The sequence below is a fragment of the Poeciliopsis prolifica genome, unplaced genomic scaffold (assembly GCF_027474105.1).
Source record: "Poeciliopsis prolifica strain line A6 unplaced genomic scaffold, Auburn_PproV2 SCAFFOLD002, whole genome shotgun sequence".
In the NCBI taxonomy this organism is placed as follows: Eukaryota; Metazoa; Chordata; class Actinopteri; order Cyprinodontiformes; family Poeciliidae; genus Poeciliopsis; species Poeciliopsis prolifica.
In genome coordinates this window covers 4,074,669-4,087,489 of record NW_026562377.1, presented here as the reverse complement: position 1 = coordinate 4,087,489, position 12,821 = coordinate 4,074,669, and the positions used below count along the sequence as shown (strand labels likewise).

The following is a 12,821-nucleotide window of genomic DNA, read 5'->3' as shown; positions in this document are numbered from 1 at the left end:
AATTTGTTTCTCCTTGACCACAGCTGAAAGCCGCAGTTTTTGTATTTGAGTCAAACAGAGAAAAGTGATATTGATAAACGTGGCAGGATTCTAAATGTGGACCAATTTTTAACTTGAACACAAGTAAAAAGAAAACTAAAATGGATGAAAAACCTAAAAACAGAGCATTAGACTTGAAAGCACACATTATTCAATAATGTGAAGTAATAAGGATAATAATAATATTCATAATAATATTATTATTATCCTTATTACTTCAAAGAGCAGTTATAAGGATTTTGTGATATCTGCAAAAATGTCTTGTCATTCATAGGCAAATTGCAGATCAGAAACAAATGATCAACCTTGACCAACCCTTTACTTCCAAACATATTAAGACACAGCTGTGTAGAAAACACTTCGCCAGGTTTACAGTATTATTTCAGCCTGTAGATTACTATAAAAGACGGGAACTCTGTCATATTGTTTTTTTGTATTTCAACATACGTTAACAAATTGAAAATTTGTTTTTAGGTAGCGTGAAAACATGAAGAACTACATTTCCTTTTGTAAAATGTCAAGACCTTTACAAGTATATTGCATGTAATTTCAGTTGAGAAGTGGAAAATCTTCAGCGTTTCACAGAATTAACCCTTTTGTTTACTAACCAAGTCCCCTGCAGTGTCAGGCAACTTACAGATTTAGCAAATGGCTGGCAATGAATCTTCATCAGTTAAGACAGAAGAATAGCATGAGATACTGCAGCACTAAAATAGAACTCTGCAGGGTTTCTAAGAAATTAGTATTCCGTTTCTGCACATGTGAAATTTTAGAATACATAACTCCATCCATCGAAAGCAGTTTGCCATGAATTTGTTTAGAAATGTCAGAAAATTCCAGCTGCATAAGCATTTTAAGTTGTAGCATTATCCTACTGTTACAAAATGTATCATAAAGGCTACTTGGCACATGATCTAATAATTGTGTGAATACTTTGCAAAAATTAACAATGGTGTTTTTTAATCAAGTTAATGCTGACTGGTGTAAATAAGAAAAATGCTGCCAGATTTTGGGAGCAGAGAGAGAGAGTGAAGAGTAGAGATAGGGATGAATAGATGAAGAGAAGCTGTCAAAGTGAGGAAGAGTGATGAGCAGTGGCTGTAGAAAATTCAGCAAACTATCGTTTGTAAGCTCTGACACCTCTGTTAGAAACTGGTGACCAGGGACTAGAAATAAGAAGGCTGACAGATTTACTGGGGAGGGACTTGCTGTGAATAAGTGAGAGAAGGAGGACAAGAAGAGGTCACACAGTGGATAGACAGATGGTCAGAAGGAGAGATGAAGGAGAAAGAGAGCCAGAAAAGAGGAGGCAGGTGATGGAAATATTGGTTTCTAGCTTCCTGCTGGTGTAAAGGCAGGAGGTAATGATAGTGTGGCTTCGCACACATACTGTGCTTTCACTTCAAACACAACCCTGCTCACCATTACACCTACCTCTGTGGGAGAGGTTAGCATTGGTCTCTCTCTGAATGCTGTCTGGGGCTACTGGGCCCAGTAAGGGTGTTTGTGTGGACGTCTGGCTGGTGCTGCTCAAACTGGTAGTGTCTGTGCCTGTGGCGGCTTGTGTCACAGGTGGCTGGGTAATCCTGCTGTTTCTGGAGGTCTGAGGGGACTTTGGTGTCATGTGGTGCCTGGTTGTGGTCCTCGGTGGGGTGGCAGCAGAAGTGGTAGTGCTTGTTGTGGTGGGAGTCCTGGTGGTAGTGCTGGTGGCAGGGCTGGTAGTTGTAGTGGCTGTTGTAGTTGTTGTCATGGTACTTGTGGTGGTTGGGGCTACTGTGGTGGTTGTCCTAATTCGCACTGGACATAAAAAGAAAAAAAAAACAGCCAATGTTGATATATAAACATATAACGATGAAACGTTGGTGTAGCTTTCTTTTACTTATTTAAAAAAAAACATAATTTAGCTTAAGTAATATTCATCAGTTGTTCAAAACACAAAATTAAAAGGGCGTAAACAGGTGAAATAGTGCCGAACAGTGAAACTAACAATGAAAAAATAAGCATATATAGAGGCAGTTTCATGTTACATGATGTTGCTTAATCAGGAAAAAATGTGTCACCAACACAGTAGGGTTTTATATAAACTGACTTATAGTGACATTTGCATACAGTTGAAACCAAATATTTACTTTGACTGTATAAAAATGGGACAACTTTTTTTCCTCTCTACAATTAAATCAGTGACTTTTTCTGTTTTAGGCATTTACAGATTGCAAACAGTGTTTTTATATTATTTTTGAAGTAATAGCTGTTTGTCTCTTAGTGACTTTGCAGCCCATGTCAGTACATGACTTGCTTTGCTGTGGATAATGACACTTTTACAAACTTCAACCATCATCTTCACAAGGTCTTTTGATTTCATTCTGAGGCTGATAAACACATTTTGCTCCTAATTTTAGCCAAGGATGAACCAGCTACGTGGAAGCCCTCATCTATCTTTCTGATATTTTGCTGGTTCTTTCTGGTTTTCCATTATGTCACAAAAAGAAGCGACATGTATAAGGAGTTGTCATAAGAAGCACTAATACTTATGTTCCAATTTAATTAAAAATGTTTAGAAGCTTACACAGCCATTATTTAATAATCTAGGGTTTCCAAACCTGTTTAAGGACTTTGTGATCTTGGTTTTTCTACAATTTTAACGAATAGCCCAACTATATATATGATTTTTCTGGTGCTTATTAATTAAACGATTACCAAGGTAAATCTGGACTCATCAGACCATATTAGCTATTTTTCTTTGCTCCAAAGTCCAATCTTTGTTATCCTTTAAAAAATGCTAGAATTTTTCTCAGGTTAACCTTCCTGATAATAAATTGTTTTCTTATGGCTACAGAGCTGTTCAGTTCCAATCTCTGGAATTCGCTTTGCTTTGTGCAAATGGAAATGACTTACTTTCGCCGTTAAACATAGTCTGAATTATACTGTCTTTCTTCCATTAGATTTGGTCAAACAATTCAATGATCGCTGTTCAGGACGTTTTTCTGACCAAATTTCTTCCTCAAGGACGATAATTTCCTGAGATGTTTTCTCTGCTTTATATCTTTCTTAAACAGCTTGAAATATTGTTTTAAATATTTTTTTTCTTTTTAATTGTGTCATTTAACAATGCTACATATTGTTTTACATTTAGAATCTTTTTTACATATCTGAGTTTTACGGAAAAAATGAGAAACGCAGGCTACAGAGAAAGTTTGTATCCCAGTTACTTTCACCAGTGCTTCCCAACCCTGGTGTTTGAGACAATCTGCATTGCATGTTATAGATGTTTCCCTGCTTTGAAACACCTGATTCAGATAATTCCGGTTCAGCAAAAACCTGTCAGCCAGTTATCTATTGAAATCAGATATGCTAAATCAGCAGGACCTAAAACATGAAGGGTAGCGAGCGTTGAGGACCAAGAATGGGAAACAAGCCAAGGCCAATTAATTTCAAAGATCTTAGCACCATGGATATTATGTTTTAAACATATTATTTTGACTTTTGTAACTGGTTAATATTTACATCACAAAACCAGCAATTCGCAAATTAAAATATACTGCTCAAGAAAATAAAGGGAACACTCAACCAACACAATATAACTCCAAGTAAATCAAACTTCTATGAAATCAAACTGTCCACTTACAAAGCAACACTGTTTGACAATCAATATCACCTGCTGTTGTGCAAATGGAATAGACAACAGGTGGAAATTATTTTCATATTTATTTCATTCATTCAGATCTAGGATGTGTTATTTGAGTGTTCCCTTTATTTTTTTGAGCAGTGTATATTTAAAAACATAAGGCAAAATTTGCATCTTTTTTGTAGTCACAGTCACTTTATCGGATAACCTTTCTCGCATGTTGTCATTGTCAGAGCCAAGACATTATGTTTGTGTTTTTAGATAGATTTAGTGTTTCAGAAGTAGGACACAAGCAACAAGCAAGAGTGAATTGCTGCAAATGTGTTTTTATTGTATAATAAGTGAGAGCCCAGCAGAAATACTTGAATTTGAAAAAAAGAAATCTGTAGAGCCCTGTGAGTGTGTGCTCATCTTCCCTCTCCCAGAGCAACTGTGAGTGATGGCCCACATACATCATAATCATCTCTTTCTCCCTTTTCCCTGAGTCAGCTCCCTCTGCCTCACCTGTTAAAATGTGATGTGTGAAAACAGAGCGGATCCATTAAGGATAACAACCCCACAAATGTTGCGGCTCTATCGAGTCAGTGGACGAAGTGAGCTGTGAAATAGGGTCAGTGAAATAATGGAGGTGTGTTGGGGACATGCAGGAAGAATCCCTGACCCATTTACCGACATAGTCTGCTATTCTTTGGAGGAGTCCAATTTTTAAGTTCATCACAGTCAATACAATTACTTGTATTGCTTGGAGCCAACATTAGAGCATAGTGGATCTCATTAGGACTTTGTTACTTGACAACTGGATGCTGTTTCCTTCAATCCTAAACAGCATTGGATGTATTTCCTGTTATCATTACAATAAGGAAACTCTTAAAAACAAAGCCAAAAGATGAGCATTTACTTATAAAAAACTTAACTCTAAAGTGAGCATGATGAGGAAGGGGAAACTCCATTACCAGCTTAATACTGGAGCAGACACTCCATCATGATGTGACTGTAATTACAGTAGTGCAGATCTCCAGTGACATTATCTTGCACAGTTCTTTCCATTAGGAGGCCCCCTGGATAGTGTGATTTATCAGTTTGAGGTGACATACCTACAGCGCAGCGCCTCATGTCTGGTCCGAGCTCCATACCATCAGGACAGGCGCAGGTGTACTTTGGAGAATGATCTGTGATCTGAGGAGCCTTTAGACAGAGATACTCACAACCGCCGTTTGGTAGACTGCCCATGTTGCAGGTGTCAGGGGCTGAGGAGACAAGAGAGCAATAAAAAAGATGGATCATAAGGTAAATTAAATAAATTAAAACCTATAAAATTATTTTATTTTGCGTCACTTGGTAGAAGAGCTGAAATCACAGTTTTATCACAAGAGTTTTGAAATATCTAAACAGTTCACAGTTTTAACATATATGCACAACTTTGACCAAACTATCGAGGTAAAAACACATTTTAAAAATGAATTCAGAATAAATAAATCTTAAACTATTCATACTGCCTGAACTTTTTTTTATATTTTTACATGTCACAACCATTAATTTAAGTAACCCAAACATTATCGGCATTTCGCGACAGAGTAACAGAGAGCATAATTGTGAAGTTGAGAAAAAATTATTGTTTACCTTTCAGTTTAAAGAAAAATCTGAAAACCATGGATAGCATTCATGTTCTTGGTCTCTTGAGTCAGCAATTGGTAAAATCTGTTTTGCTGCAATTATACAGCTGCAGTTTTTTTTTGCCTTGAACGTCTGATGTTACCTTTTTTTTGTTTACCTATTTATTGCAAAATAACTCAATCTCAGCTGTGATGGAAAGAATCTGTAAATGCTTATATGCCAGTCATACCACAGTTTCTCAATTCAATTTAGGCGTTGACGTTGAGAGGGCCTTTACTGACACATTGTAGTGAAGTTTGTGTCAGTAAAGGAAAATGGGAACAAGTTCAAATATTCATGTTACTTCGACAGAGTAAAAGTGCTCACGTATAGGGAAATGTGCAAAGACTGTCTTTTTAAGTATTCTACACATAGATAAAATATTTAAATGAAGTCTCTTAGCCCTAAATGCAAACTCATGGCATTTTTTTATGACCTGCTTGCCGTTGTGATGAAGCGCCTGATGTAGGTCAGGTCGCGGTTGTTTCGACCTTCTGATGTATTTTCATGCTTTATACATGAGGACTTCTTAAGAATAACTAGGATGCATGTCACTCGCTAAAAATATTGGGCCACATTTAAGCTTAATTTACAGTATCTTTCATAAGAAGTTGATGCAGCATGTGTAAAACTAAGAAAATGATAATACACATTAAATAAATCAAATCAATTTTAGTGCACACTTGACTTTTTAGATCAGTGTCAACAAACTTTTAACTAACACTCCAGTTTCCCTTGGGTTAGGGTTCTCTTAAACATAGGGAAAACTAGAGAACAGCTGTTGAGCTATAAAAATCAAAATGACAGTAAAATATCTAAACTTGGCCATATCCACGGGAAGAGTACAATGTTAAAGTTGGAAACAAGTGAAAGTCTCACAAACAAGCCTTTTATCTTGCACACTGTGGTGTGCATGAATAAAGATGTAAAACAAAAGAGTACAAGGATCCTGTGTTAGATTGGTTTTCTGTTATTAAAGTTAAAATGTTTTAAAACTTTTATAGATTACTACGAGTGATGCCATTACTACAAAGAATTCAGCATTTTTCTATGCTGCCTTCCATCTCATTAAACATAGATTTTCCCACTTAACACTAAATCTAAGCCACATTGATATTGGTTGAGATTAATAAAAGAAGACAAAATAAAACTAAAGTAGTTATCAAAGGGTGTCTTTCAACCAACTTATGTGTGGGAGTTTTACTTTTTCTGGTAAGATCAGAATGAAGATGCTTCTAGTAAAAAAAAAAGAAAATCACTAGAATAAAATGTTCCAGCTGCATTTCAGTAATTTACAGAGACCTTCAAGAAAAACATATTTTATGAATGAGAATAGTATTTGAAACAGCAGGAATCCAGCAGTGGTTATCGACTGCCTAGAGTTACAATTATATAAGAAATGAGATGTTGTTTCAGTCAGGTAACATTTTAAAGAAAAGTTTGCTGATCGGGTCTTCCAGGGCAGCCAGAGTTCATTTAATATCTCTTCATCCAACCTTACTTAGTTCTGTTTTATATGTTGTTTCTGTTGGCATATGGGAAGCGAGCCTGTTCAATTCTGGGATGTCTTTTGATTTATTAATGAAAGAATGCAATTTGCTCCCAATTGGCACACACTGCTTTGAGGGCTTAATGAGGGGAAAAAACAAATAATAAAAACAAACTCACTAACGAACTGTTGGCAAACTCGCAGCGTTCAAACACATGCTCACAAAAAGATTTTTGTCATATAAAATGTTAACAAATCATTTGACATTCTAAGTCTTTTGTTCCTTCTTTAAAGGAGTTAATTGTCAAATCTATAATACAGGTTATTTAAAATTCAATTTGTGCTGAGATCTAACAGTCTTTTATCATTGCACCAAGCACACACAAGTTATCATTAGCTTCACATTTTCAAATGTTTACCTTTGGGCTGCCTCTGTTCATGAAACACAACAAGGTCCAGCGGGTTGTTAAGATCTTCTGCTACTTTAGCCACATCATGACCCGTCAGTCGGTTTGCGCTGTAAATGGCTTCATCCTCCAAGTCCGTCCAGTAGACACGATCCTGTGTTAAATGAGATGGCTCTGTTGTAAAGGACAAAACGTTGAACTCATACTGAAAACCATAGTAGTTAAAATATCATTAAAAGGTTTATTTTCATTTAGTCTTTCAAGCAAAAACGTGGAGCTCGAATTTTAAACACAGTCAGAAAGAAATACATCTTATTCTTTTTTTTATTACTGTTCATTTTGATAATTATATAATTTAAGTAACAAAAATGGAGTTTCTTAAAACATTTTTATGGAATGCAAGATAAAGAAGAAATATTAACCCGAAAAACTTATTTATAAGACTCATCTGCACATAAACAAATAATTTTTTTCATCTTATGTAAAAATAATAATTCTATGCTCAATCGATTAAAAGTAAGCAATGTTTAGTAGAGACATATTTTAATGAAAGTCCAATGAGGACATATAGGAAGAATAAACGTGCACACAGATTCAAGAACCATGTTATATACTGGTTTGTGTTTCAAGCAAAGCAGTTTTCTTTTATTTCTGTTTGTGCTGGATTACCAGCGGGCTTAACCTTTCTCCAGAATTCCCTTTACTGTCTTTCCGCAAACTCTGCATGGCTCAATCTTCTGCACTTCGATTGAGATAACCTTTACTCTTATGACAGTAATGCTGAAACAATGAAAGATAAATATCAGCAGTGGTGATATAACCATTCTCAGATATTTTATTCCATATCTCCCTTTATCACTCTCTCTGTCTGTGGACGCCTTTCACAAACTGTCAGTCTCAACCTTTCTTTCTTTTTATCACATTGTCTGCCATCAGTCTTTTCAAATGTCATTTTTCTGACCTTGAGAACTTCAAGTAGCAATGTAAACCTCAGAAGCGTGATTCTTTATTGTATGATCAAGGTGAATCTTTCATTTGCTGAGCTTATACCCTGGTGTGCACAGGCAAATGTTGCATCAGATCAGTCAAAGCCCCGGCTCTTAGTGGTACGAAAACACATCTTAGTGGACATGAATTTTTAAAGAGCAGGGTGGAAAACAGACTTTGATAATTTTTCAGTCTCAGAAAAAACACAAAAAGAAAGATAAAGTGCACTAATAGTCAATTAAGACTTACCCTTATTGCAATACAATGTGTGTTTTAACTGTAAACATCAATTATAATAATATTATCAGTAATATTTATTTAATCCTATTCTGATAGAAAAACACAAACCATTCACTACATGCAGAAAGACTGTTAGGAGCTTTTTGAGCAGAGCATTGTACCTTTTATTCTGCAGCTCTATATAATCACTCGTATAAATATTAGCAGATTACTTAGTTGGGCTCTGTGGTCCTTTAAAACCTGTAGTTTACTTTTTAAAGTAGCATTTCCCAACAGGCAAACATGTCTGTCTTCAAATAATAGAAAACTGAAAAAGACTTATTTATCCAGCATTGCACAGAAACAGGTGGGGGCAAAGGAAACTGCTTTTTCTGATAGTTTCTTTCATCCAGTAACAATTTTAGCGACTCATTAAATGGAAGCTAAAGCAAAAGGATTGCTGTGCACGTGAGCTGGCCGGTGTTAAGTGTGCACTGATAAAGCCTGTTTAAAATCCTAATTTTCTTCCTGTCTAACGCTGTAGCCACATGCTCCGTCTTCCCCAACATATCAATTTTCAGTATCTCTTTATTTCAATAACCCATTTCATTCTTTCCTTATTCTATACCCACTAGCAAAACAGAAACGGGGGGAAAGTAATGAAATTATACTGGAGGAAGAAGAATAGACAACATTACACACAGTGAGCCTTTACAATTTGTGTTTCCTTAAGACTCTGTGTGAGGGCAGGGGGTGGACACTGACTGAGACGTGTGTGTGTGTGTGTGTGTGTGTGAGTGTGTCTTTCTCTGTGCTTTGGGATGATGTATCAAGACTTTCCTAGAAAATCTTTGTTTTTCCTTTTTAATGTTTGTTTATAAGCCAGTATATTAAAGGTTTAGCATTACCTCTATGCCTTGAAACTAACATTCATTCTCACATCTAAAAAAGGAGATAATGCTTTATGTGAACTTAAACACTTTGGTTAATTTGTCACAATTTTAAAAAGGTGAAACTTATTTGCAACTAATGCTATATAATAATTCACTCATGATGAGCAAAATAACTCCAACCCAACAAAAGCAGTATTTTTCATAACACGTTTCAGGAAATATTTTAATGTTTGCAGATTTTATTCACCTGCTTTTAAATGCCACTGTTTATTTTATCAAACAAGCAACTGATTAAATGAGCACAATTCAAAATACCATTTGAATGTCAATGAAGAATTTTGACCCCGATGTCATGAATTTAGCAAGTCAAATTCCACATGAACATTTGTTTTTTGCTAAAGTTAGATCATTGTGACAGACTTAACTTTTGTATTTTTTTATGTTATGTGTTCAGAATTTAAAATTAATTTTAAGACCATCTTTTTAAACAGTTGAGGTAAGATTACAGAAGTTAAAAATAGATAATTAAGAGTTCACAATAGCAAATTGTGAAATATAAGCTAATTTCTCAGAAAACAATATGATTTTCCTCACTGCCTCATAGAGCCAACCCAATACACTCCAATATGGTGTTTGTCCAACAGTCTGTTGATAGTCTTCCATGTCTCCCAACTTTATGAACACTCTAAATATCTTGTTTACGCAGAAATTGACAAAACAAGTCTATTCAGTTTTTTGGTTCACAGCTTGTTCCAGAAAGAACAAGCTAAAAGAAACAAATGTCCCACAGTAAAGTTATTAGGAACAGAGCAACCTCCTCTATGGCTAAAGGATTTTTAATTTGTTCTGTATCATAACCCATACAGAACACAGAGCAGAACAACTGAAGGCTATTAATCTCAGACAGTGAACTTTCACTGCAATCTGAAACATAAGTTCTCCTCACACACACACACACACAGTATTCAGACACATCCTCTCAGCCAGACATGATGGATGTCCTCCCTTTTCCTCAGCTTCTACTCATCACAGCATGTTCAGCACAGAGAAGAATGGAGAAAACACTTCTGACTTACAACATTTTGTCTCTTTCTTTCTTTACTTTCATCCTCACACTTCTGTCTTTGGGCTGTTCTGCCTCACACCCATCTACTCTGAATGAAATCAATGTCACTCATGTTCACCACAATAGATACACTATCAGTTACATTTAATGCTGAACATCATTGTGACTCTGAATTCACCATGGAATGAATTACCAAATTTCTTTTGAGCATATTCCAGTTTCATTCGCATAAAACTTTTCAGTTTCTTAAGTAAATGAAAATCAGAATTCTTTCCCAAAAACACCTTTCCTACACATTAAATACAAAAAAATGATTAATATACAATTTTTACCAAATATATCTACTCAATTCTCTTTTTTTGCTATAATGAATTTCTATCCAATATGGCAGAAGAAACCAAACTAATGCATTAATTTACCACTGACTGATTTGTGTGCATTCTAAAATTAAATTCTTCTTGTACCTCAAAAACAGTGAGGGCGAATGGATGTCCAAGGTGGTGATGGGAGGACAGCAGCACTTTGCGGTTGTCTCCGTTTAGATCGACACTTGACAGCAGGTGCAGCTTGGAGTCCACCCAGTAGAGACGTCTGTTGGACAAATCTGACAACGTGTAGAAAAGAGATAAAAAATGGGAACATAACCAAATAGGAGAGGAAAAAAGGGGACGGGAAACATGGAGTGAATGGAGAAAGAGAAAAAAAGGTCAGTCAGCTGAGAAAGGTGCAGGGTGAGAGGTATACAAATGTAATGGCCCAGTAGCTACACCATCAATCTTTTTTGACATGACGGCCGAGGACCAGCACTGAGAAAACACAGATGTGACTGTAATATCACAGCTGGGGGAGGACAAGTACGTGACCTTGAGTAAATTCATTAGTCCTGCTGGACCTTCTTTAAAAGAACATTTAGAAGTCTTACATCAAGTAATGATCCCAAACACAGCAGAAGGTCACTGTTGCTCTACTGTTGGCATTCATGTTGAGGTTATTTTTGACAGCTTGCAGTCTACATAAATCTGAAATATCCTTTGGATAAAAGCAAGGGTCAAACGCCTGAAGAACTTGTCAGAGAAAGCGAAACGCTAAACAGAAATTACACTTTCTTTTCTTACTACTAAACCTTCAGAAGAAAAATTTCCTTCATCTGACTCAGTCACTTCCTCTGCTTGCTATAAATGACCAAGGTGAAATAATTCACTTATTCCCCCAAGAGAGTAACGCAGTCTGGGTCGACTTGCTCATTTGCCTTCTTCTAAAAATAATTTGTTTTCATGAATGTACCAGCAACACCACAATCCCACTGATCGAGGTGAGTGTGTGCACTTTTATTTCTCCTCAGGCAAGGGCAGAGTGAAGAAATTTGCTCTTGCTGCCAAGGGAGTTGCAAAGGATGATGGCAGGTACTGACAGCCCAGACTGTCGAGCTTATTAAATCAGAGACCACTCGCTGGCTTGATTGATGAAAGACAGATAGAGGCTGAGATATAACTATGGAAAGTTATTTGGGTTGGACTATCTCTAGACCTATCTCAACTCTACATGCTTGTTTCCTTGTGTGCAGATTGTAGTTTTTGTGTTTTCAGGGCTGCTTGCCATTTCTGTAAAGGGAATCAATGAACATGTTTTCTTACCCAGAGTGATTCCATTGGGCCACTCAATATGGTCAGACACCAGAATTTGACGGTCCACTCCATTCATCCCAGCTTTCTCTATTTTGGCCTGATCTCCCCAGTCTGACCAGTACATAAAACTGTGAAAAGATACATTGCTGTGGTAAATAAAACAAAGCAATGGAATGAACCAAACAAAGCAAGATTGATCTGAATATTGGACTCCACAGTGAAATTAAAGAGGGACGTCTCGCATCTTCTTGATTTCATTATAGTCACACCTGATGCTCAGTTCTGAGATTCTGTCATTTATAAGGTAATATAATTAGAAGGAGTCTGAACATTTTTTGGTTGTTATAATATTGTGAGTAAATATTCTCCAAGCTAGAGAAAAAGATCTGAAATTATTTATTACGGTGTAAGTTGCTTTTCCTTCACAGAACCATGATATTTTGAGACATGAAACGCACATCCTTTTTCTTCACCCTTTGTTCTTTTCAGTTCTCTCAACAATAAAGACAAGAAAGAGAGCAGAGTGTTGATTATTTTCTGATGTTTGTGTAGCCATTTGACCTTGGAGTTGTCCAGACTGACCTTTTATATATACTTTTTATTAGTTTTATCCATCCACCATTTACCAAAATTATGCTTTTGATTTTAAAACTGTGCTTGCTCAATCCAATGAAGTTACTGAAGTTTGGGCTATTTTAATTAAGCATGTCAACATGTAAAGTTCTGGCTTCAGTTGCCTTGCCAAAATCTGAAAAGCTGTGAAAATGTTTCTTTTGGGAGCTCAAGGTGAAAGTGGTAGAAAAGGAAGACAAAGACTC

General features: G+C 36.2%; 1 protein-coding gene across 5 annotated transcripts in view; it reads right to left on the bottom strand.

Moving 5' to 3' along the window:
* The window catches only part of lrp8 (low density lipoprotein receptor-related protein 8, apolipoprotein e receptor), a 146,922-nt gene that overhangs the window by 15,460 nt on the left and 118,641 nt on the right, over window positions 1-12,821 (bottom strand). For all 5 annotated transcript variants that reach the window (XM_055045312.1, XM_055045328.1, XM_055045320.1 and 2 more), the window contains 5 exons: window positions 12,013-12,131; window positions 10,843-10,982; window positions 7,226-7,367; window positions 4,759-4,911; window positions 1,474-1,836 (listed from right to left, as the gene is read on the bottom strand). In XM_055045312.1, the coding sequence (XP_054901287.1) occupies window positions 1,474-1,836; window positions 4,759-4,911; window positions 7,226-7,367; window positions 10,843-10,982; window positions 12,013-12,131 (917 nt within the window). The remainder of the gene's footprint in view (window positions 1-1,473; window positions 1,837-4,758; window positions 4,912-7,225; window positions 7,368-10,842; window positions 10,983-12,012; window positions 12,132-12,821) is intronic.